Source organism: Amblyomma mixtum, chromosome 6, assembly GCF_055824585.1.
Source record: "Amblyomma mixtum isolate Tamu chromosome 6, ASM5582458v1, whole genome shotgun sequence".
NCBI classification, from domain to species: Eukaryota; Metazoa; Arthropoda; class Arachnida; order Ixodida; family Ixodidae; genus Amblyomma; species Amblyomma mixtum.
In genome coordinates, this window is record NC_143017.1 from 137,789,229 (window position 1) to 137,814,344 (window position 25,116).

The following is a 25,116-nucleotide window of genomic DNA, read 5'->3' on the forward strand; positions in this document are numbered from 1 at the left end:
ATGGCAGAGCTGAGCAGCTCCACCGCCGAACCTCCGCCCAGTTTTCTGGCCTCACCAAGAAGGACGTGTACTAGTCCTGCAGTTGTCTCTGCACCCATAGGGGTGCAGAGACAACTGCAGGACTAGCACACAGGACGATGAGGCCTATAGGCCTCATCGGGACCCCTATTCATCGCAAAACTGACGCGAGCCACGCAATGAAATGTTTCGTTCGCTCGCTCGCTCGCTCGCTCGCTCGCTCTCACTCACTCACTCACTCTCACTCACTCACTCACTCACTCGCTCGCTCACTCACTCAATCACTCACACTCAATCACTCACACTCAATCACTCACTCACTCGCTCGCTCACTCACTCACTCACTCACTCGCTCACTCACTCACTCACTCACTCACTCACACTCAATCACTCACACTCAATCACTCACACTCAATCACTCACTCACTCGCTCACTCACTCACTCACTCACTCGCTCACTCGCTCACTCACTCGCTCACTCACACTCACTCACTCACTCACACTCACTCACTCACACTCACTCACTCACTCACTCACTCGCTCACTCACTCACTCACTCACTCAATCACTCACACTCAATCACTCACACTCAATCACTCACACTCAATCACTCACTCACTCACACTCAATCACTCACACTCAATCACTCACTCGCTCACTCACTCACTCGCTCACTCGCTCACTCGCTCACTCACTCACTCACTCACTCGCTCACTCGCTCACTCACTCACTCACTCACTCGCTCACTCACACTCAATCACTCACACTCAATCACTCACACTCAATCACTCACTCACTCGCTCGCTCACTCACTCACTCAATCACTCACTCACTCGCTCGCTCACTCACTCACTCACTCACTCGCTCACTCACTCACTCACTCACTCACTCACTCGCTCACTCACTCACACTCAATCACTCACACTCAATCACTCACTCACTCGCTCACTCACTCACTCACTCACTCGCTCACTCGCTCACTCGCTCACTCGCTCACTCACTCACTCACTCACACTCACTCACTCACTCACTCACTCACACTCACTCACTCACTCACTCACTCACTCGCTCACTCACTCGCTCATTCACTCACTCAATCACTCACACTCAATCACTCACACTCAATCACTCACTCACTCGCTCGCTCACTCACTCACTCACTCACTCACTCGCTCACTCACTCGCTCACTCACTCACTCACTCACTCGCTCACTCACTCACTCGCTCGCTCACTCGCTCACTCACTCACTCACTCGCTCGCTCACTCACTCACTCACTCACTCACTCACTCACTCACTCACTCACTCACTCACTCACTCACTGTCGGTCCAGGTCTCAGGCGTCGCTGCAAGCGCCTTCAAAAGGACCGTCCTCTGGACTCAATGAGAATGAGCAGTCGGCGGCGGCCAACGCGGCCATGGAGGCACTGCGCCACCTCCACCCTCCGGCCAGGGGCGGCACGCCGACCAGCGGCAGCGGCAGCGACAGCGCCGTGGTACGGGGAATCCATGTGCGCGGTATGTTGGCAGCCTGCCTGGGCTGCTGCGCCGCCGGCACCACGCTGGGCTTCGCGTCGGCGGCCATGCCTTCCATCGAGCGCGAGACCTGGTACCGCGTGGCGGAGAGCCAGACCGGAGGCCGTTGGCTCGCCGATGTCCTGCTGCTCGGAGCCGCCGGAGGAGCGCTCGTCTCGGGTACAGGATAAGCGAGGAGTCGCTGAAGACGTTCAGACGTTTGCTGTCTTTTCGAGCTAGTTAGCCACAAGGAACCTTTACCCTAACCGAAGGAAGAACGCCACTAATATCTTATACAGAGCGTTCGAGATAATGGGAAGCCGGAGGAGTTTTTTTTTAAGCAGGCGACAGCATGATAGCTCTTAACTGCAACGTTTTGTTTGCAGTTGAGAGCCACAACCAGCCCGAATACCTCCACTTTGCCCATAGTGTAGCGGAAAAATACGTTCTCCACATTGTACGTGAAGCAGACAGCACGACTTCTGCTGTAGATTTCTCTTGAGCAAAGGCAAACGGGACGTAGACATCTCTTCAACGTCTCCGAGAGGTCAAGACACGATGTCGTAGGCGTGTTTTGAACGAGTCTAGACAATAGCAAACCGGAACACGCCAGAAAGTGTCTTCGCGCACCTAGGAAACCTATGACAGTCCTTTCCCAGATTTCATCTAAAAGATTAACCTGGATCAGTACCAATGCCCCAGATGTTCATGTGTAACGGCTCCGCCTACAGGCATCAGAACCAAGCAACTCACCACCCGTCAATGCAGGCATTCCACTGTGGTGGCTGGGCAGCCGCAAAACGATGCTGGTGTGCTCCGTGGGACTGGCCACCTCGTGGCTGGTGCTGGCAGCGTCCACCAACATCGCGGTCCTCTTCGTGGCCAGGGTGTCGTGTGGCGCGTGGCTCGGCCTCACCACTATCGTCGTCAGCCTTTACGTGGCCGAGGTGGCACCCGCCGAGAAAAGGGCCCTCTACACGGGACTCGCCGAGGTCGGTGAGGAGTTTGGCGGACTTCTTTGCTACTCAGGGCAATCTGCGACTTTTGTGGCCCTGTTTGCCGTTTTCCTTACGTTTTCATTACGGAAAAAACTGGAGGCCTGTGTTCATGTCTAGCGATTTCAGAAAAATGTTTTGACAGTTGGAAAATTTTGAGATAACTTTGCGGAAATATTGAAGGTAGTGATCTATCCTTCCGATATTTAGCAAAATCTTTCTTGCAAATTATTTCCATCGATCGCATTGAACAGTTAAGACTCCCATAGAAAACCAATGAGGAATGGTTTTGACGATAACAAAAACATTGATAGAAAAAAATCAATAGTGCTGGCAGGTTATTGGCGGTTATATTAATTGTTAAAGTGAAATCTTGCATTATATGAAAAAACTGTGTTCATAAAAGCTTTCGCACTCAAAAATGCTTTAGTCCAGAATTGTTAGGTATGTGTGCGTTAGTGTGTGCACCCGCAGATGGTACAGAAAATCCCAGCGATGCAAGGAATATAAGGTGACGTCATCAAGCGGCCGTAGGACGCGCACAGCAAGTCGAGCAATGCCATTTATGACAATCATATTTATGCTTGTTCGCCTGTATGCCATACTATTTCTCGTTGCATATTAGCTTACATCTGCTAGTCAAGTTGGAGGCCAGCTTGCGACAGGGAATCGAACCGACGACCTATGCACCTTCAGTTGCGTACCTTTCCAGGCTCTACCTCTTCCCCTAATGCGCTGTTGAGGCGTGCACAGAGATGTGAGACAGTTGCAGCGCATTTCCTTTGTGCTCAGCATCAGAGCGCCTTATACGTTGAGTCGCCACTGACTGATAGTCGATTCTGCTTGGAAATGAGGCACATTCCAACACTGCTGTTTGCGTCCAAGACGGTCGGCTTCCGGTGGAACCTACCACCACGAGTGTACTTGCAAGAACAACCCCAGCAAAACACCATGGACAAAAACAAGAGGGACAAAGCGCTCCTGTCCGCTTCGTTCCTCTCATTCTTGTCCATAGTATTTTTCTTCTCTGATTCTTGAAATTACTGCAAACTGACTACCCCAGCAGCAGAGAGTGTTACTCAAGACGGTTGGTTCTAGTATTGCTCAGGGCTTCGAGATGCAAAAATTAGGAGTCACTTTGGCGACTAAAGTGGTGCAAGGCGAAAGCCTGAGTACAGCATTCTGCCACGAATGTGGTTGTCAATGATGATTCAAGTGCTACCAGCGAATGACGCGTCCATTGGCTGTCTGCGTGTGTTACTGATGTGTGGTTAACATGTTAAGCTTCGCCTGTAAGAGTGGAACGCGACAGCGTCTTGCAACGCTGCCAGGGAGTCCACAGAACGCCATCGCCAATTCGGCTGTACGCCTTGCTGGACGGTAAATTTATTTTTTGAGGAAAAGAAATGTATCTCTCTCGCATATCTGGGTGGACACCTGCACCTCGCCGTAAGGGAAAGGGGAAGATGGGAGTGAACGAAGAGGCCTTATTAGCTAGACGCGCCTTTGTTCATTCCAAACCATTCAGCTGGCATTACGGAGTGGCTAGCGTGCTCGTATCGCACTCCGGAGACCCTGGTTCGATTCCCCAACTCGACCAATTTCGTTCTCGGTTTTATTGATTTATGCGGTCTAACTAGAAAGGTTAATTAGGCTATTTCATATTTATATCGTATTTCTATCCATCGTGTTCTGTCATTCACCTGTCAAATGTTGGAACTGTCTAGGATGTTCGACACAACGTATATGAAACGAGCAACGTCGAACTTAGTGGGGAAGTGCGTGGTGGTGGAGCGAACGCGGCTTCGTACTTATCTGTTTTTTCAGCAGCGTCTCCTTCCGCGGACGCTGTTGTCGCTGCGACGCGCGTCTTTCTTTTGTATTCCTCTGTCTTTTGACCTCTTCATTCTCCTCTATCTTAATTAGGCTAATTGATTTATTAAGCAATTAACTAAACTCAGTCCCACTTAGTTGGAGCATCCCTATACGATCCCTTTGATTGGTTGCATGGTTACTAGCCAAAGTACAATTGGCCCCATTTGAAATTCGCGCACTGTGACGTCACGAGCATTTCGACCAATTGAAAAGCGTGACATTTTCTGTCGACAACTCCTGCTTACAACGATGAGGCATTAAAGGCTTCCGCCTTAATAGTTTTTAACGTGTCGCAACAAAGATGGAGTCATCGTAATCGATGTCTGCTGTCGGCATCGTTGACCGTAAGGGAAAAATCTATGAATAATACCGGAGCCGTAATCTATAGCAGGCAGGTGGGCAACCTTGTCCACGTGACCTTGCGGCTTCATCACAACCTGCCCACAGCATTCTGAGCAAGCGGACCACCTGTCACGTGACAGTGAAATTAATGATTTGTCGCGACAGGCTGCTCAGAAAGAGCAACCAGGCTCTCGCTATACCCAGCGGTGGCAGCACCTGTTATCCCAGGGCATTGGCACATCGCTTAACCGCCGCACCACTGCGCCAGGAGTGGCATGAGGACTCCCAGGAAACTGTTATTGTAAAGTGGAGAATGACCAATTCCGCATGTATGGGCATTAACCCATTAGCGCCAATGCGTCATACCTTTAAGGTGGAGCTTATGTGTACCCTTCAGTTTTTTTTTCTGTTGGACACCATTCGAGCAGAAAATTTCTGCTTCGTTTGGACATAAGTTATGATTTCGGTTCCGGTTTCGGATTCCCCGCCTCTTCGGGACCATTTTCGCCCGAGTTTGCCGAAAACTAAAAGCGTACGATGTGCGTAACAAGCCCTCCAAGCCCTAAAGCTTCTAGTCTTAACTGCTCTAAGTGCTACTATTTCTCCGAAGCAATTAGGCGCATCCAGTGCGCCTTGCTGTCCGCCCGTCGCTCCACCAGGCCTCCACCAGCGCGGGGATCTTTGCGTGCTACGTGCTGACCACCCTCTCATGGCGCATTCAAGCGGCGGTGTGGTCCGTGGTGCCCTTGGGCCTGCTGGGCGTGCAGCGATTCCTGGTGGAGAGCCCACGCTGGCTCCTCTTCTGGGGCCGCACCCACGACGCAGACACGGCAGCCACACGCCTCTACGGCTACGACCTGCCGCCGGAGCTGAAGCGGCGGAAGAGCCAGGACGACAGCATCAAGGCGCCCGCGTCGTACGCTGTGCAAGCCAAGCGAGTACATTTCACATTCCGCACCTCACACTTGGCCAGCGAATTTTACTGCGTCAGCTGTTGTAGACATAACCCCCCCCCCCCCCCCCCTTCGAGATACCGCGGCATCGTTATCCGCATAAAATGCCGTCATCACACATCAAGGTTTTGTGACCCATTGCTATAAGTCATGTCAGTCATGTGGCAGTGAAGATACGTTTGTCGTCCAAAACTACGAAATGATGAAGATTTTAAAATTGGTTTTTATTCATTCATTTATATTTATATCCATATGTTTTGTATCCCCTGAGAGCTCTTTCGGTAACTACATAGGACGGAATTAGTTGCTCAAAATTTATTACTACAGGCACATAAGCAAAAATTGCACTTCTCGATGTTCAGAGAGAAGTTTGTGGGGAAAAAATGGTAGGAGAAAGAAAGAAATTTCAGAAAGCCATCTAATGTTATACAGTTGTTATTGTAAAGATATTAAACAATTTACACAGTTTCAAACAACGATCTATCTGCACATATTACATCGAGCAGGGGATAAAATTCAGTGGAGGATACAGCCCCGTACATCAAACGGGAAAAAGAAAATAAAAAAACAAGCAGTCAGAAACGCCGTAAAATTACAAAAACAAAGCAAACCAGTGAGCTTGACATTCTAATCTGTCCAAAGCCTTCAGGAATAATTTGTGGTCAAGTATCTGGAAGTAACGTCTGTAGGCAAACTGTTCCATTCCGAGGTCGGAAATAGAAGGTGATTATTTAAACGAGGTAGCGCACGCAAATATCGGGCTAATTTTAAATGGGTAGTCTAAGCGAGAATACATGGGGAGAGCAGGGCGTAAAAAATGTTTCTCGAAGGTGGGATTAACCATGGTATAGTTTGTGGATGAAAGGTAAGCGGGAATTTCGTCTTCTAGTTTGAAGGGGCAGTAAGTTTATGCTTTTTACGCTAGTTAGGTTGTAATAATAACGGGCATTAAACCGGGCTACTTTATTTTGAAGTAATTTAATGGAGTTTGCTAAGTAAGCTTGATGAGGATGCCATATGATGGATGTACATAGGAAGACCGCTTCAACAAACTTGCAGGAACAGCACGAGGGCACGTGCACTAGAGCGCAAGAAAACAGAGCATGAAACTCTAGGCAGCAACAATTAAAGGGTCACTAACTGCCTCACTTCTCGGTGGACACCTCAACATCACCGTCAGGGAAGGGAAGGAAAGTGAGAGTGAAAGAAGAAAGACAGAACGGTGCCGCAGTGGAGGACCTCGCTGTAAGAAAAGGAAGGGAAATGGGAGGGAGGTAAAGAGATGCAGAGAAAAAGTTGCCGCAGTGGAGGGCTCCAGAATAAGTTGGGGAGGAGGGATAACCGCAAACTTGATTTCGATCACCCGGGGATCTTTAATGTACACTCACATCGCACAGCACAGGAGCGCCTTATTCGTTTCGCCTCCATCGAAAAGCGGCCGCTTAGCTCAGTGTGGGCACCTGTTTAGCTATCGTGGACGTGAGGAAGGGAGGGGGAGCCGTGAAAGAGTTAAGAGAATGAAAGAGAGAGGCTCACCACTATGCATCACGTAGCCATCAATCGGCATATACCTCCAGGGTCAGGAACGCGCTTTGCGTGTTCAACTGCGAGTCGGTCTAGTTAGACAGGCTTCAGGAAGTGCCAGCCAAGCAAGGCTCCATTCCTTTCAAGCCTCCTTCTGCGAGGAAATTGGGACCCTAGGGCATATCTTGGGCTTCTATCCACAGCACGAAGTTGAATGTAAATTCCTCGTCACCTAACTTCGGCCTCCTGGACGAAACAGAACATCTGCTCTTTCCCGAACGATACAATGACACGGCCTTCAAGTACACGTTAGAGTTCTTCGGATCCACCTGTCAACCGCCTCTCCCAACACCATCCACCCCCAACATCAGTGTCGTTACCCTGGACCTTTCCACTGTGTCTTTTCATACCCTCCTTCCTCCATTTCCTCATGACTCGGTTCAGATGCCCACCTCGAGTGAGATCGTTACTGCGTCTTTCCTTATCTTATAACCCTCTCTCCTCCCATCCCGCCGACCACCACCACGTGCAGGCACCTATGCGCCTGCCTGGCCCTACACGTGGTGCAGGGGTGCACGTGCGCGCACCTCTTCCTATACCAGGGCACCCAGATCATGGAAGCCCTGGTGGCCGATCTGACCGCGCCCGCGGCGGCCGCCATCGTCACCTTCATGCACGCGGCCTTCGTGGCTCTGTTCGCCTCCTTCACGAGCGTCACAGGTCGCAGGCGCCTGCTGGGTGTATCGGCGCTGCTCGTGGCCCTCTGCTTCTGCGTCTTCCAGCCCTTCGAGCACCTCATTTTCAGGTTCGCGATGGGTGGACAATGAATACGTCTTAAAATGTCTACGCAGGCAACTTTTGCTGAAAAGCCTCAACCACCTGGATCATTATTTTTAACGCCTGCAGCTTTTGCCAGCAAACCGAACGAGTGCACTCATAGCCGCTGAGCTACAGTGTTGGGTAACGAGGCCGAACCGTGGCGCCATCGTTGCAGATAACTCCAGTAGTCAATGTAGTGTGGATGGTACGCACGGAGCATTTTACCACATGGTTATGAGTAATAGCTCCTTTATTATGTTCTCTCAAAGAGGCATTGTGTATATGAGGTACTTTTACGAGCGCAAAATGACAGGGACCCAAACGAGGGACCCACACGCTGTTTATGTACTTCTTATGTGTACAGGCGCGGCCATAAGTAAACGGAGCACGCTATTGCGTTCGAAGTGCTATCACGCTTTCTCCATTGGCAATGAAGAAGCGTTGTTTGTCTGCAAGAAAGCCCACCAACCTCCGCTACCAGCATGCGCCTACCACTGCTGGAAATTAGGTGACGCGGGAAAGATATTCGAAGACAGTAGCGTGCTCCGTTTACTTTTGTCCGAGCCTGTACGTGCACTTTTCCCTAGTCAAGCTGCCTGAAATAATGAATGACCAACTAACCAAATAAGCGCTCGGGCATCGTATAATTTACAAATCTCTGCTGCGTTCACCATCTCGCACACACTGGTGCGTTGCCGCCCATTGCTGCTCCCACTCTCCTGGTGCACGCAATTCGCAGGCAGTGGTCAGCGGGACGGCGAGCGGCCGAGACGAGCTGGCGCGCCGTGTACTCGGTGAACCTGTTGGTGCTCAGCTACTCGGTCGGCCTGTGCCACATACCGGGGCTGCTCACTGCTGAACTGTGCTCTGGACCCGGCCTCCTGAACCACGCGGGCGCTTCGGTCGCCTGGAGCGTGCGCTGGCTGTTCGCCTTTCTCCTGCTGCGCTACGACCGCATGCTGATGGAGTTTGCGCAAAGGGAGAACGTGCCGCTCGTGGTGGCCGTGACGATGGCGCTTCTTACCGGCGACCTGGTAGTGTTCTTGCCAGAGACAGAGCACCGCAGCTTGGCCGCCATCGAGCACGGTCGCTGAGGCCTAGCTTGGCGTAGTGACATCGGTCGCCGCAGGACGTATGCGACAAGTGAAACTTTGTTCACTGAAAATTGGGTAGAATGCACTCTTCTTCCACAGCGAGAACACACCTGGATTTCATCGCACTCACATTGATGTCTGGCTGCATTGTAGCAGTTGGTGCCGCGTAAGGACTGTGCACAATCAAGAACACAGCTGACGGACTCTCCTCCAGTCCTTTGAGGTAAAATAAGGACATATCCAGCGAAGTTTTGTGCTTCCGTTTGGTAGCAGTTTTCAAGGTGCTCACAGACATTGTCACGCGCCCTTCGTGTTCTGCCTCTTGTGCAGCTTTGGCTGTACTCCGTACGTAGCACGGGATGGACGGTGGCCAACGTGTCTTTATCAAGCCTAATTCCAGAACAGTACTGCCTTAGAATATGTAACTTGTCGTGCGCTCAGCTAATGTGTTAAAACCACTATCTTTACTATTACTACGCCTTGCCCTTGCAATATTGTTTTTTTTTCGGTTTAGACAGCTTGATTTCAGATTTTAAAAAGCGACTTTGGTTAGTTCAACGTCAAGCCAATAAATTTCGCTGTATGTTCCCCTTCTCATGAGCTTGTCGTAGCCGAGAACATGCTGAGAACGATGAGGGGAAATTTGACATATGTCTGGGCTTTTTCTTAATAAACATGCTTTGTACGTTCAAATGAGACTGCGTTTCCAGTGCCGGTGCCAAGCTGAGCGCGTTTAGAGCAGTTGGGCAGGTGTGATTTGCCTCGAGAGCGACACAAATTATTGTTGTAATTCGATATACGCCTGGCAAAAAGCGATTTCAATATTGTACGTGACTTCTGCCAGCTACAGCTGTGCGATTCAGATTCATAGGATTGGTTCAATGTCTGAGCAGAGCAACGATACGCGTCATTACAGCACACGCGCATCAGACCATACGCTGTGTTCAGCGCGCCTACTGTTGTGGGTTCGAGTTTTGTGCGCTCGTTTAATGTGGCAAGTGTCGCTAAATGTGTCCTATTTCTCTCGCTTTCTTCTCTGTTCGCGCATAATTTATTTCCCCTCTCCTTTTTGAAGTGGGCAGATGTTGTGCCTCATCTGGCGCCAGTTGCCAGCATGCTCGTATTAAACTTTCTTTTGTCTCTATTCACGTTAACAAGCCGAATGGTAATAAATCATCCGGAGAACACTAGATGAGCTATACGCCCCCTTCTTTACGGATGCTCGTATACAGCTGTCGCGAGTCGAGGAGTCACGTGCTTTCGCGCGCTTTAGTCCCCGAGAAAACGTTTTACAGCGGTGTGCATAATGTGAATGGAACCTGCTACGTATGCGCCTCTACAAGGGCGTCTTGTTGCCACTAACTGGCGCGCAACGCTACGTAAAGGTAACTAGCCGCCTATAAAAAGACTACCGCTCACGTATTCGTCACGCGAAGCGTGATATGTGGAATACAAGGAGTAGGTGTCTATTGTACGGATGCCTGAAGCCGTTCGGAGTGACATGGCAGAAAACGTAGATCGACGATGTTTAGAGGTCGGTGTGATAGAAAAGGAGTGTTATTTCTTCCGCTCCTTCACCCATCTGCGTCCTCCTCTTCCCAGCGCATGTGTCATAATGGTAATCCTCTCACCTGACTGCGGTCTCATATTACCTTTTTATTTAGGTGGGAACCCGAGCACAAAAAAAGAAGACGAGAAGACGAAGACATGGACTCGCTGCTCGAGTCCGTTTTCTGTTCACTGTCCTCGTTCTTAGTGCACTGTTTCCAACCTCAGTCATGCACCAACTAGCTCAACAACAAGCTTTATTACCGTTTATTACCTTTTTATAGCCTTTAAACCAAGGTGCAAACTTTGAACCCACTCTGTATATCTTAACACGCCACCGGTCGTCCGTTCTTTCATGTAATTTTATTTCGTAAGCATCCAATGCTGCTTGAAACTGGGACGGGTGAGGGGAGGGGGCATGATGGTGAGAATCGATAGCCCTCTGGTATAGGTTTTCTTGCACAAGGCGTCGATGACTCAGTCGTCAAGGCATCCGTCTCCTCACTTTGAAAGACAAATGAGAGAGTTCGTCTTCTGAATTTCCGCTTCGGTACTTCGAGGAGAACTATAGTAAGAGAAGAAATGCGTAATGATTAAGTACAAAAAATAAAGCGCCAAACAGGACAGCGCAGAGGAAGAGGCGACGGGAAGGCGTGAACACGGGAAAAAAAGCGCCTGTTTGGCGCTTTATTTTTTCTACAAACCATGCGCCAACCTGCCCCGCAACGTGTTTTACTGCGTAATGAGTATTATATGGTCGGCTTCTTGCCGGTTGCATCTCCATGTACCGCTAGAAAGAAGAAAAGCAATTAGAAGCAACTGTTTCCTTATGTTTTCTTACCTCAGTATACCTCACCGAATAGTACCCCTCGTAAACACTGAAGTGCTGACCTCTAGATATTGGGATAATTGTCTCAATTGGAAAATTTTCGAACAAGCTCTCACATCGGAGGCGATCAACCAGACATAAAAACGTTTTATGAACATACACTTCTGACCAAGATTCAGCGAAGTTGCTGGCGCTCAGTTATGTTTAACTAGAGTATCCAAAAGGGGTACTGCAGACAGAGGAGAAATACGCAAGACACAAAGGTCAGCGCACTAACAACTGAGGGGAATAAACTGTCACTTCTTAGTGCGCTTGCATATTTCTCCCTTCTGCAGACCTCCTTTCTTAGCCCAATTTCGTGTAAAAATGCTGAACCTACTAGCCCAACGGCATGCCACCACCCACAGACTTAACACGAAAGCTCGATCGCGTAGTTTGGACTGACATTAAAGCCGCGGAGAAATGGTCGCTGTGCCCGAGACCACGCTGCACAGTGTGCTTGCGACGGCTGACGATGGAGGGTGCCCTACAGCTTGTCTAGCATGATGTCGCACCCAGCAACCAATGCTTCGGGTAGCCAGCGTCAGTCCAAGCCATTCGCTGGAGCAATCTTATCAAGTTTACGGGGGGGGGTGGTGCGGTGGTGATGGTGTAAAGGCACAGGCGAGATAGGCCTTACAGTGGCCTGTCGGCAATTACTCCGCGTGAGTCACTGATCTAAATGATTGCGTTATTGAGCACATAGTTTCTTATCAGCGGGCCGGCCGATGTGTAACTATAAAAAGAAAGTAAACCTGCATCACTGATACTGCGTCTATTGAAATGTGGATGGGCTTTTAGCGTGCGAATTGAAACGCTGATATTACTGCACAACCTTATGAAGGTGACCGACCTCTGGTACCTTCTGTGGCAATAACTCCTTTCTTGTGCACAAAAGAAATACTCGTCAACTTGCTTCTCGCTCTCTCTAGACCGCAGTTAAATTAAGAGCAAAAAAAGAAAACAAAACTTGCTGAAGCTGGTAGGAACGCTTTAATGGTATTCTATATTAGGTGAATTTAACATAGGCTACATGAATGTGTTTCTCATAAAGTGAAATTTGAGATTGACAGAGAGAAATCACCTGTGTTTTTACGGACCACGTCCGGCCCTTCGAAGTCTTTAGTCATCATATCACGCATGGGTTGGAACGGCCGAGCTGTATCTTTTTTCTCTCTCACTTGTAGTAATTCTCCCACGACCGGACGCCTTCCTTGTCCCATAAGCACAGATGTTCGCCCTTCCTACCGCGCACACATATCAATATATCTCCCACAGGTCTTGCTTGCACCTAGAGATCTCACTACCATGACAGTCCTAGGCGAAATCAAGGTGAAACTGTTGACACCTTGAAAACTCGCGCACTCTCTGTAGTCCAGCTGTGCAGCCATAAAACATCACTCTTTCGTCGATCCATCCCCTTCACAGCCCAACCGACTGGCACATATGGACAACTCCCCTCGTGGCACTAAAATGCACTCTTTGGAACTGAAGGAACCTGTGTGCCAGACGTGACAGGTATTGTTTCCTACTCCACGACAAATACTCGAACGTAGATGAATAACATTTTACGGCGAGAGGTGTTCTACGAATCCTCCCCTGACCCGAGCTTTTGTGTATAATCCGACGGCACAGCTGGCGCGACGCCAGAGCCATTGCGCGGACTAAGATGAGATAGAACTACGGAGGAGCTGATTGTTTCGTTCACGATAAGGTCGAGCCCTAGGCTTTAGTAGATGGCAAAAGCATACTCGGTGGTGCGGCGTTAGTGTGCTCACACCTATGTTAACTATAGCTGCTGTACGCTATGTAAGCAAAGCATGATAGCACAGCGCGAAATGAAACGGCTCTCGACGGAAACTGATGCGCAAGCAGCGAAGCTTAGCACTGCCTGGATTTTTTTCTCTCTTTCCTTAACAAAGAAGTTTGATAATTATTGATTTTGTTTGCCTAAAGTTGTTCGTGTTGCGCGGTAACCAAAGCGAAAGAGCAGGATCCTTCTTTGCTCCATAATTTTATCTTAAAAATTTATTCTAAAGAAAGAGGTACAGACTCGTTCAAAAATCTTAAGGCCAAAGGCTTTTCGCTTGAGCCCCATAATGGAGCCATTATGGACCTTGAAATGCTAGCAGAAGGTTTCTTCTGGATGTAAAGAAACTTCCTGCTTGACGTGTTCTAGGGACATTCATTTCGCTGCAGCTGAACGCTGTGGCCTTAGGACTATTGACCAACGCTGTGCATGCCTATTGCTGCGTTTCACTAATCCAGCTTTCCTCTTGCAGTTCCAAGATTTCGCCCAGCTCCGTTTTAGAGGAAGTTCTAATGTTTATTACAACCGCCAGCCACCTAGCGCCTGCCACCATGATAGAACCAATTTTTTGGCAACACACGCAAAAAGAAACGGTTCTTCATCACAGAAACCTGTTGTCGGTGACAGCCGTCAGCTAGAAAGATCGCTTCTGTCTAGAACGAAAGAGCTGCAAAGGAGGCCGCTCTCAGACCAACTCCGAAGAGTCGTCTCCCCTACAGTAAGATGCTGACACCACATCTCTGTCTATTCGGTTTCCTGAACTAAGAAACCTACGATACCTTCTCAGGGTCCACGAATTCGACGTTTCGGACGGCCTGAAGCAAGCAGACCTTCATGGCGTACAGAGCAAAACGCATGGCGATGCAGGTCCGAGGACCGGCTCCGAATGGCAAGTACGAGTACCGCACGATGGAGTCGTCGTCTCCTTTCAAGAACCTGAAAAAAAAAAGGCGGTTTTCTCTGTGTTATGCACGATTGTTGCGAACTTCTTTTTTTAAACATATCACTCCGTATGCATAAATACTCGTCACTTGATATTACGCTCATGTGGCAAATTATTACACGTTGGTGTATATATACATAACTGAGCTTTGATACTGGAGCGAAGTATTGTTTACGTCTCAAATCTTTACTTTTGAGCTTGTTTGTTGCCGGTATCGCATATCACTTTGTTTGCTGAACAAGAAGGCACCAGAGAGCGCTAGAAAAGCCATAATCGCGCTCACGTTGTTCCAGAGCAGATGACTGTCGTTCTTCCATGCCTCTTGCGTCTACTGCTAGATACTGTCTTTAAACTGAGCGTGACTGAAAACGGCAGAAATTCCGACCTTGGACGACTGCCAAGTGCTCTTACTGCTATAGCTGCTGTTGGTTTCTTCATTTCCTTGCGGACACAAAATCGTCCAATAAACAGTCTTCATTGGGAGCCTTTTGCTGTCTCCCACCTGCCGGACTGCCGTCACGACCACGCGACAATATAATAAGAATCCAGTGGTTGCTCATATGGGATATCGCACTCTTTCTGAATTGGTATGCAGGTAAGGCGACGTCTAGCAACTTCCTTGCGCTCTTGAATTGAGTACCTTTACCACTTTAGTATTAAAGAATCAGTCCATGAAGTCATCAAAATTATCCACAGGCGGCATCCTGGAACGGTGTCGGTGAATTACACTCGGCCTGCCGTTATAAATATGGTCTACAGAGTCTATAGACTTCTTATAGACTTCTTTAAGACTCTATTGCCTTCCTATAGATATTTCTTGTCTATTTATACTCTATAGACTGTCTATAGACAAAAGGCTATTAAAAGTGCACGCCGAATAAATCTATAGATTTTCTATAAGCGGTCTATAGATTATTCGCTAGGATTTTTCTATAAAGAGTCTATAGACCTGATAGACGGAAGTCTACAGACAGTCTATAGGCTATCTAAAAAAAATTGTTAGGGTGCAGCTTAGCTTTATGGCGTATTCCATTCGCCGATCCGGAGCAGCTCTCCGAAACAGCGAAAGAGCAAGATGTCTAGGAAGTCTAGGAAGTCTAGGAACCACACCGTCGCGGTCCAAACAAAACTCGGGATATGCGTCCAAATTGCCGCTTTGAAGCTTTTTGGTTTCACGGAGCAAAAAAAAAAAATTGCTCTGGATCGCCAACTGGAGTGCGACAGTAGATCAGTTGCTCACCTCTCTGGCATGAAACGTTCCGGTTCTGGGAAGAACTCCGGGTCATGGTGTAAGGCATAGAGTGGGACGAATATCGGCATGCCCTTGCGCAGTCTGATGCCCTGTTCGACAAGAGTGATGTCCTCGACGACGTAGCGTTCCAGTCTGCAACCAAAGTGATCGCACCACGTGTATTATAGCGTCATAAAGATTGATTTTGCTGCAGGCAATCAGTGCGACAGCTCCAAGAACAAACATCCTTCGTCTGTCTCGAAGAAACGCAGAACAATACACCATTGAGCTGGCATTTCAGACACCACCTGCTAGTGGCTTCTGTAATCAGCTGCGACTAATTTATTTTAGAAAAAGTGCTGGTCTTTTTTTTTCATTGCTTCGGAAAAAATAGAAAGGAAGCTTTATTGATCCTGCTTCTAAGTAAATCATTTTTTTTCTTCAGCATGTAATATATGCAGCTGGTCATCGAACTTACCTGGCAATTGGAGGATGAATTCGCAAGGCTTCAGATATGACAGCGTTCAGGTACGTAAGCTTGTTGATTTCTTCAAAGCTTGGTTCAGTGTCCTATAAATGTAGTAAGTCATGATGAAAAACAGGAAGTGGACATTGCAAAGCTATTCTAATACACTTACTGCGTTCTAATTTGTGTGTATTAGTTTTAACCCGATATCGTTATGGGTCCCGTATCGCAGAAAAGCCAGCGTCGTTGGCCATGCGCGAAGAAAAAAATCCACGAAAAATCTGCAAAGAAGCAACCTATGTGCCAGGTGGGTCACTTGGCCTTGTGACGTCATAACAGTCTGCCCCCCGGATTGTGAGCAAACTGCCCACCGTTGCAGGTGGCAGTTAAATTAATGATTGGTCGCCCCTGCACTACTGAAACAGGCGTGATATGAAGACTCCCAGGCATCTAGGAGTGTAAAGTAGAGAAAGACGAATTCCACCTACATGGGCATCCATTCTACTTGAGGCCAACCAACCAACACAATAGCGCTATCCCGTCATAGCCTTAAGGCGGGGCTTAAGTGTCCCCTCCAGTTTTAATGAAATTCTGCGCCGTTGAGGTGGAAAAACTCTGGAAGGCTACGCGTTACATACTGAGACACAATGAACGGCTTTTATCATTTAAAGAGACTTTTCTGGATGTCGAACAATACAGTCTGCATTGTCGGAGGCAGTGTTAACTGCGGAAACAGTTGAATTCAGTTTCTGAAATGCAAGCACCGGACAGAAATGAGCCATGAGCCGCAAATTTGTTACCGTTTCTGTGAAGCAGCTGTCGATTTCGTCCTTAAGCCTGGCTTGAATTTCAGGGTTCTTAGCCAGGTAGCTGGCCGCCACAGTCAAGGGTGTGACAGGCGTCTCAGTGCCCGCAATTAGATAAAGGGCGCACTGAGACATCATCTCGTCTGCAGTGACATCTGAAAGGGCGCAAAAATCACAACTGCAGCGACCTTAAGCACAACTACAACGCTCACTGAGGAAGCGCTAGAAGGCATTACATGCATTTAGGCCGCATTTATTCCACCAAGAGCATTTTTCCGATTTGCAGACGATAATAAGTCAAGGAAGGGCAGTAGTCCTAAAAGTACATTGAAGTGATCATGGCCACGAACATTTGTATTGCGAGTTTTACAAAACATTAAGACAAAGCAAGATAAATAGCTCAGATAGTTTTCCCGGAGGTCGGTCATCGGCTATAGTATAGTCTGAGGCAATCTGAGGTACATGCTTACGTGTGAGATAGTTTTCAACAGGAGCAATAAATTGAAATCATAGAAGCGGCCCCCGCGTCGATGTCTGTCATTATGCGCTGTTCTGAATGAGCGACCAGCTAATTTTCGCCTGTCGCTCTTGTTAACAACGTACAATAGTAACCATAACTTTTTTACCGAGGGTCAGAAAGCTTTGTGCCTTATCCCTGAAACGTTCACTCTTTTATGCGCAGAAACTAATGAATACTAGCACCATGCATGCATACGAAGCATAGAGCTGCGTGCGAGGGAGGGGAAAAACATTTATTTTAGTGCGCCGAATACAGAGCTACATTGCTCCTACAGCGGACCCAATACATCACAGATGTGTTGGGCAAGGAGAAGTTACACTCCTAATTAGCTCATTTAGAAAATGAGGACGAAATTTTACAGCTTATAACCGGTTTGTGCATGCGACCCATAACGCGCTGAGGCCATTAATTGTTTAAACAGCACAACCAATCAGCGTCTATATAACCTACCTTCTACTGACCTCTAGATTAAGATCGGGGGACATTTTAGGTCAGAAGCGTGAATTGCTTGTCCAGTTCGTTCACAGCTTACAAACAAACGAAACCAGCGGAAAGAGTGCTGTTTCTTTTTTTTTTATCCCTAGAATGCTGTTTTGATGCATAATTTTTTAATTATTATTAATGACGTCCGCCCTTCCCTAAGAGGAATATTCTTCATTGCAAAACCACACTGACGCCCAGTTTTGCGGCGAATAGATTCTAAAAAGTTCATGAAGTTCATGAACGTGCCATTCTTCCGGGAAACACTGGAACAAGTCAGGCACCATCGCCAGTATCGCCTCTCGAATGGTACCAAATGCAGCCGCGTGGCGGCGACACCTTACGTAAAACTTGCAAATAGCGCAACTTAGTTCAGAAACTGGGATCATTTTCACGCTGCAGCCTCGGCGCCTGGACTGTGGCGGCACCATCGATAGAAACTGAAACGGCCTGTCATGAGCAGATCAAATATGCCTTTACTTATCAGAGAAAGTGCGCAATAACAACAGAGTACCTATTTTTGAATATTCCTCCCTTTGTTCCGAGGGAATGCCTTGGCAGTGTTTGTGACCAGCAGTGGCCGGATCACGCCCCTCGAGGACCACTGTCAGGTCTTCCAAAGCGACTCGTAACAGATCCGTCCGTTCCTTCGAAGATACCTCCTGTTAAAGAACAAAAACAAAGTCACAGAAAATATAGCAGTGTCTTTGACAGTAGCGAGATTAGGGGAATTCCTTTACAGGCCGCAAATGTTCCGCGGTTGTAAGTTTATTATAAAATGGTTGGCGCGTCCCTTTGCAGGCTCAGAATTATTTGCTCAGGAAAAATATTTTCGAGTGGTTTCACGCATTTGAGCTTCGCATTTATTTTACAAAGCTGTCTTAGACGCAAGGGGAATGTTCGTGTTTTGTGCGCGGAAAGCTTTTGAGGCAAGTCTTCGGAGCTTCGTAGCAACGAACGAAACGCAGCTAACGTTTGTTTGCTGTTCGAACCATGACGGTCCAAAGTGCAAAAGGAAGGCCACAGCCACACATACCAAGGTCACAATATATCCATGATTGATAGTCTAAGATCTTTATGTCACCGATTCAACCTTTTACAGCGCTATAGTCGTCAATGAGATGTTCTGGCCCCTTCGCCCCGTCCTGTGTCCGTGGGGCCATCAATGATATACAGGTAGACGGAGTTAGCTAGCGCTGAGATTCGCCGCGTCTGGTTGTTTGGTGATTTTGCTTCGCTGGATCACAATTCGTAAAAGAACTTGAAAAATTCCAAGCAAGTAAGATGTAAAAAAAAGTGCAGAATTTCATGTGGCCTTATGTATGGGCTTAATGAAAGCAGCTAGCTTACTAAATTATGCATAATTATTTAGACGTGTAGAGCGTGTGCGCAAGCACATTCACTTACATTACTACGCTGCTTTCTGCGCTGAATCAGATTTCTCGCCGTGTGTTTGGCGAATTGAGCGTGACGCGGGTTGACAGGTCCAATCTTTAAAATTTGCGAGATGGTTGGAGAAAGATCTGCGCAGAAAAGGGTATCAGTCAGTTCGTCATCTGCATAGTCCCCTTTTGATGGGAATTTCAAATGGAAGCAAAACCAAGGCCATACGGATTCCCACAGAAAAACTATAATACTAAATTTATAGAATTTGACGGTAGTGTATTAGAGTTAAACATATTTTATTGAGTTTTAGTGCTCGGCACTGGCTCTCGCCTTCATGTAGAAACGTTTTTAATGCGACACCGTTATGGCCCCCTTTCACCAAGGTCGCTGTAGTAAGGCGTCTGGGTGAACTGACCACCATAGCGCCCCTAGCGGGGCGGAGCTCAACTAGCACTTGCGCCTGAGTTCCACCGGGGAGTGCGAGGAGGAGGCGCGGAGGGGAGCGCGAAACGGTTTGGTTCGTTGCATCACACCAGCGACGTCACTCGCCAGCTCTGCACCTCGAGCCTCGCGCTGCTTTGAGTTGTGCTCGAGGTTTCGTTTGCGATGGGTGCTCCCAGTCCCTCGTATAGCAAAAAAGTTGCCACAGCCCGGCGTGCTCGGCGTGTCGAACTGCGAAGGCTAAGGTGACCACCGCACCGCGAAGAGCAAGATACCAGGACTCAGCGCGCGAGCAAGCGAAACGGAAGCACCGTGATGCATCGTGATGCATGACTGATACTATTTTCAGGGGAAGTGTTAGATGTTTTGGAGCTACAGTTTCACCCAACGTTTACCGATAGCTCATACACTGGTCATCAGTTCTTAAAGACAAGTTGCGCAATAATAAAATACAGACACAGGAAGAGCACAGGAAGACGGAAAGCGTGCTCGGTCAATTCGGACTAGAGAAGGAGCGACTTGCCCGCTCATTGCGTTGCACGTACAGGGTGTGAGCCACGGCTCAAGAGCATTAAGATTCTGGGCAGGAGCAGAGACAAACAGTGCGTGAGCGTTTAGAAGCGTGCCACATCAAGAGACAAGACAGCAACTGTATCAGTGAAACTTAGGTAATGCTGTATAATGCAGAAAACATCTTCTTGCGTGGCTTTTGTTGACCAGTGAAAAGACTTGATTTGCCTTCCTTCTCACGTTTTCCCCTTTTTTAGGCACGTGGGCCCACTGCCTATGTAAGCCTTAGAGCTGTTAATAAATCTAGTTGATAGTTTGAGCTCTTTCCGTCTTCTTGTGTTCTTCCTGTGACTATCTTTTATGTGCGCGCAACTCGTCTTTAAGAACAACCATGTATCAAATAGCCGAGCAAGAAAAAAAAAGCTGGTCCTCAGTCCGCGAGTGACTGGGAAACGGGAAAGACGTTTTGGTGACCAATTTAAATTCCTGCTGAATTTCTTCGTATAAGTGACTTTCCTTCTCGGTCGGATGCGTATTTCTCACTGAAAGAATCGCCTCTGCACAGCATCTAATGCTCCCCATCGCATTTCGGGGATGAAACAATAATCAATTCTTACGTGCAATTGCTTGCCGAAGTGGTGCTGCTCTCCCCGGCGACAGTGTCCGCTTCACAAACTCGTCCATATCGAAGTAGTCCACATCGACTCCGAAGGCGCATCGCGCAATAATTTCCGCCGTGTAGTGGCCGAAAACACTGCGCGGACAAAATAAAAATAAAAATGCGCTTCAAAAGTGAGGTAACGTTCTGCTAGGGGGTGACTGATTAATCAAAGATTGAGAGATTTTAAACCCCTAGTCAGTCATTTCTTAGCAATCTCGAGCATCCGGAGCACTTTAATGTGCGTCAGTTTGTAGCATAGCCATGCCGTGCTCGCAGTAACGCCAGATCAGGGAAGCAGCAGCGTGGTCAGTAGAATCAAAAATTAACATTTATTCACAGGTATAGAGCGTATCTATAAGCAGCCGAGTGGCAGGAAGATAGGAAGGGGCACGTGTTAGTAGTGATAGTCCAAAGCCCTGAAGAATCGCCAGATAAGGCGATAAAAGGTGCGCGCACTTCGAAAACACACGTGAAGTTGCAACACAATTAAACACCTCACAGAAGTTTCTACATTTAGCCTGCACTGAACTTTGATTGCGCAGGAAAAACAAGCAGCGGCTTCGTGGTTTTAAGAAGAATAACGTCGTATGCACTGAGCCGTCGCTACCGGTCGGCCAAAAGGGAAACATGCCTTCGGTCTTGACGAGTTGGCTCCCAAAATGTCGGTATACTGTATGAGAATGTCTAGTGGCAAGAGTGTATATATAGTGACCATATTGATCTGCTACGACTGGGTCTGTGAGATATGCTTAATGAGGGTTCCAAAAGTCCGGTGCGTATTCTAGTTTAGCTCTCAGGAAAAATTTGATGGCATTCTGAGCGGCGTCCCGCAGGTATATTTTAAAAACCTTAATGTTTTGTTTACGAGCGGTATTGACACGCGCCTCAGCCGGTCCACCGCTGAGAAGCGTAGAGAGTGCCGACGCATTCGTGTGACCAATCAGCCGCCAGCAAATCCGGCTTCAACAATTCAACCTAAGTTTCTCGCTAGTTGTTTTTCCACTTCGGGTTTCTATATTTGGATATGCTGATAGAAATGCGTGCAGCGTGATAATAAACTTTCATGCTATTTTTCTCTATTCCTACCTTTTTTAAAGGCTCCTGCCCACGATTCATTTATTTTTAAGCCTTTACAGATGATGGTAGCGTACGTACTGGTGCACCAGAACACGCGTTCTGTACGCTTTGCGGTGAATGCATCGGACTCGCAACTGGACAGGCATACAGGACGGTTAGCGACGTAAGTACGACATTATGCTATCTCCGCACAATTTCCTCGCGCTTCTCATTGCCCTAGTAATGGGCGCTTCGGGATAGCGGCTAGCAATTACGATTTTGCTGGCCGGATTGCGCATTTTCCTGTCATCTCTGCACCCTTCCTTGCTGTGTTTGCTCCCATCAACACCATCATCTCAACAACGTTTCTCTGACACAACTATAACTGTGAAAATAATGGCACGAGTACTAGAACCCAACCACTGAACAGGTTCAAGAATTGACTGTAAAAATGCTGGTAGCTGTTGCAGAACCCAGCCAAAGCCGGATTTCTGTCTTCTTCTCTGGTGTTGATTCTCTCACATTTCTTCCTTCTATCAGATTTCCGTGCCATCCAATAAGGGACCGGGTGTCAAGTAATCTCAAAACCTTTCGTTCAGGCTGCCAATTCGAAAGGTATTTTATTGTAGCCTTGTACTTAGTGCGCGAGCTAACAATACAAAAGCCGATCCTTCATTGCCTTTTTTTGAGGCAGTACAGATAATTTTCTCTACAATAGAGACGCTTTGCTAACGCATATGGAGAACAAAACAATGAGGAACCACGCATTCGCAGCACCTAGTGGACTTGTGTAGTTCAGTCGTGAGCGAGTGAGAACAGCTCACTAGTGGAATCCTCAGCATCGCGCTCGTAGCTTTCACTTCGCTGGGAGCAAGAGCCACGGCGTCGGCTCACTTACTTGTCAGCGTCAACGCATTCATCCCTATCTGCGAAGTTGATCAAACGCTGAGCCGTTTTTCGAGCACATTCGTGGAGAACGTCGTTCATCTGAAAAAAAAAAAGCATTTATAGAAATATCGGAATTCATTGAACTGAGGTCTTAAATTTAACAAATTATTTGTGTTTCAGTTTTCAGTTACATTTACTTTGGCCTGACAGAAGAAGCATCATTAACACTCACTTGAGCTTACCGATATGGCTGCAGTATTAGCAGATATATAGACTACAGCCGCACGGCCACACGGTTGTGATGTTGATGTTAATTAACCCGCTGTTAAAAACTCGCTCAACCATTGGACGCTTCCCTAAAGCCGTTGTGCTAAAGTTTTCTTCGCTTGGTGTGGCAACCACCCAAACAGTGATGATCACACCTAACAGGTATATTTTGGTATATTTTGCACCAGCGTAATCCCCCCCCCCCCCCCCCCCCCCCCTTATTAGGATGACATCTGCATTCCGTTGAACGAGCCAGCATATCTGCGTTCTTCTTGCACCAACACTTCCCTCCCTCCCATGTGCGCCAAACGGGTGACAGAAAGTTGCACTGCTCACTTGAGTACGTACCTTTCTCAAGTTTCCAGTAGCGAAAGCTGGAAGCAGCAGTGGACGAATTCTACGCCAAACTTCGAACGGGCACAGGCTGAGCATATTGTCCAACACGGGGTCAAAAAATTCACCAACCTAAAAGAGAAACGTGAAAGGAAAGACTGTGGCTCCACCCGAAAACCCACACAGAGGCTTCACTGTTCTAATCCTTCTCACGCTTTACGTGGGGGGCGGGGGGGATGTATGAAGGTTCCTTCCGTTTGTACGCGAGCACACCAGCACGATTTCCTGTCACATGCATTAATAGCCACGTAATGTTCGCTGGGTAAGGTGTAAGGGGAATTTGATCGCTAAGGTGTGTTTCGTGTTATTATTTTCGCGATTATTTTACATCCACAGTCCAAAGTTATGGAATGCAGTATAAGCGAAAAATACTTGATTTAATAGCCACTTTGGGCGTAGCTTGCATTTGGTTTTGGTTTTGTCGTGTTTAACGTCCCAAAGCGACTCCTGGAGTTTTTTAAAGTACACTGACATCGCACAGTACACGGGCCTCCAGCATGTCGCATTCATCGAAATGCGACTGCCGCGGCCGGGATCGAACCCACGCCTTTCGGGACAGCAGCCGAGCGCCATATCCACTGAGCCACCGTGGCGGCTGGACGCAGCTTGGAATGGATACAGGCAGCCCAAGTCAGAGTGTGCGAGTTATTACGCAGTGCGCCAATTAATATCAAGTATGGCATGCAAAGAAAATAAATTTATAGGTTAAAGTCGCTTTTAACAAGCTTTTGAAGGCCAATTTAGAACTGCAAGAGCCGTGCAGTATAAGCGATCATTTTTCTCGTTTTTTTTTTCGTTTTTCTACCTATACATGCTTAATTTTCGAGGCGTAAAGCCCTCTACGCCCGTCCCTTTCCCACAAAGCAAGTGCAGAGTGCCGGCTGCACTTTTTAGAACATGCACTATTCAGACAGACTAGGTGACTGGAGTTTTGAAAACCCGGAGTCGCAGGGTAAGATGCTACTTGGCACGACTTTAAACTTAAAAACTGCTCAAAAGACGGGCACGGAAAGAAACTCGTCCAGTATGTTTCTTTTCTGTGAATCGTCTTTTGCGCAGTTTTTATATTTAAAGAATGGAGGCTGACGCTCCATAATGGTACCTACGCTCGTTGTGGCACTTAAGAGGGTTAAAGTATTACATCACTGATGCCTTGTAGAGCCTCCGCTGAGTTCCCCTGGCTAGGAAAGGCAGGTTCTTCTGTCGATACAGATTTATGCTAACACAGTACAACAAACTCCACGTGCTAATCCGGTCAAACCACGGACCAGACTGTAAAACGGCGACTGCACTGAGGACACGTGATCAGAAGCCTTCCTCGTGTCCTTTAAAGTCGTATTCTACTGTTGGAAAACACTTAGTAACTGCACTTCAGAAGGTGTGAGTAAAATAACATGTAGTAAATTGACGATGACACACAATTCCCGAATTAACACGTTCAAATATAGTTTTTTCTCACGAACAATACATGATTGGCACAATCTGCCTGAACAAATTGCTGCTTTCCCTCCCACATCTTTTTACAGCGCTTTGCAAAACCACCTGTTAATACGATTGTATTAAGTTAAAATGACTGTTAGCATCACTGATAATATCAGTGTAGCAATAGTTCTTATACTAGTGCATTGTGTTCCAGTTTTGTGTTGCTAAAACAGGGCTGTATTTTGAATGCCATTTTCTCGGCGTCTGTCGCGGGCGTGTTTGTCTT

The 25,116-nt window shown here is 47.7% G+C and overlaps 3 protein-coding genes across 3 annotated transcripts; 2 read left to right on the plus strand and 1 right to left on the minus strand.

Annotated features, from left to right (window-relative positions):
* On the plus strand, positions 1 to 7,457 carry LOC149340539 (solute carrier family 2, facilitated glucose transporter member 8-like). The gene is made up of 5 exons (XM_089551146.1): positions 1 to 65; positions 1,351 to 1,712; positions 2,301 to 2,524; positions 5,404 to 5,682; positions 7,425 to 7,457. Exons 1-5 carry the CDS (start codon positions 1 to 3, stop codon positions 7,455 to 7,457), a joined length of 963 nt encoding a protein of 320 aa, XP_089407272.1.
* Positions 7,458 to 7,759: 302 nt separating this feature from the next.
* Positions 7,760 to 9,784, plus strand: LOC149340540 (uncharacterized). The gene is made up of 2 exons (XM_089551285.1): positions 7,760 to 8,026; positions 8,780 to 9,784. The coding sequence occupies exons 1-2, from the start codon at positions 7,836 to 7,838 to the stop codon at positions 9,132 to 9,134; spliced, it is 546 nt and encodes a 181-aa protein (XP_089407411.1). The 5' UTR covers positions 7,760 to 7,835; the 3' UTR covers positions 9,135 to 9,784.
* Positions 9,785 to 11,085: 1,301 nt separating this feature from the next.
* LOC149340541 (cytochrome P450 3A8-like) lies at positions 11,086 to 23,475 on the minus strand. The gene is made up of 10 exons (XM_089551287.1): positions 23,364 to 23,475; positions 22,759 to 22,847; positions 20,761 to 20,897; positions 19,214 to 19,329; positions 18,321 to 18,468; positions 16,801 to 16,961; positions 16,013 to 16,104; positions 15,544 to 15,687; positions 14,140 to 14,296; positions 11,086 to 11,247 (listed from the first exon to the last, which is right to left on the minus strand). Exons 1-10 carry the CDS (start codon positions 23,445 to 23,447, stop codon positions 11,167 to 11,169), a joined length of 1,209 nt encoding a protein of 402 aa, XP_089407413.1. The 5' UTR covers positions 23,448 to 23,475; the 3' UTR covers positions 11,086 to 11,166.
* Positions 23,476 to 25,116: the final 1,641 nt, after the last annotated feature.

Coding starts and splice junctions, on each gene's coding strand:
- LOC149340540 (XM_089551285.1), top strand. CDS start 7,836: ATGGAAGCCCTGGTGGCCGATCTGACCGCGCCCGCGGCGGCCGCCATC. Junction 8,027..8,779: donor TTCGAGCACCTCATTTTCAG/GTTCGCGATGGG, acceptor CGCAATTCGCAG/GCAGTGGTCAGCGGGACGGC.
- LOC149340539 (XM_089551146.1), top strand. CDS start 1: ATGGCAGAGCTGAGCAGCTCCACCGCCGAACCTCCGCCCAGTTTTCTG. Junction 66..1,350: donor CTGGCCTCACCAAGAAGGAC/GTGTACTAGTCC, acceptor CTGTCGGTCCAG/GTCTCAGGCGTCGCTGCAAG. Junction 1,713..2,300: donor CGGAGGAGCGCTCGTCTCGG/GTACAGGATAAG, acceptor CCGTCAATGCAG/GCATTCCACTGTGGTGGCTG.
- LOC149340541 (XM_089551287.1), bottom strand. CDS start 23,447: ATGCTCAGCCTGTGCCCGTTCGAAGTTTGGCGTAGAATTCGTCCACTG. Junction 22,848..23,363: donor CTACTGGAAACTTGAGAAAG/GTACGTACTCAA, acceptor TTTTTTTTTCAG/ATGAACGACGTTCTCCACGA. Junction 16,962..18,320: donor GGAGGAATATTCAAAAATAG/GTACTCTGTTGT, acceptor GCGCCCTTTCAG/ATGTCACTGCAGACGAGATG.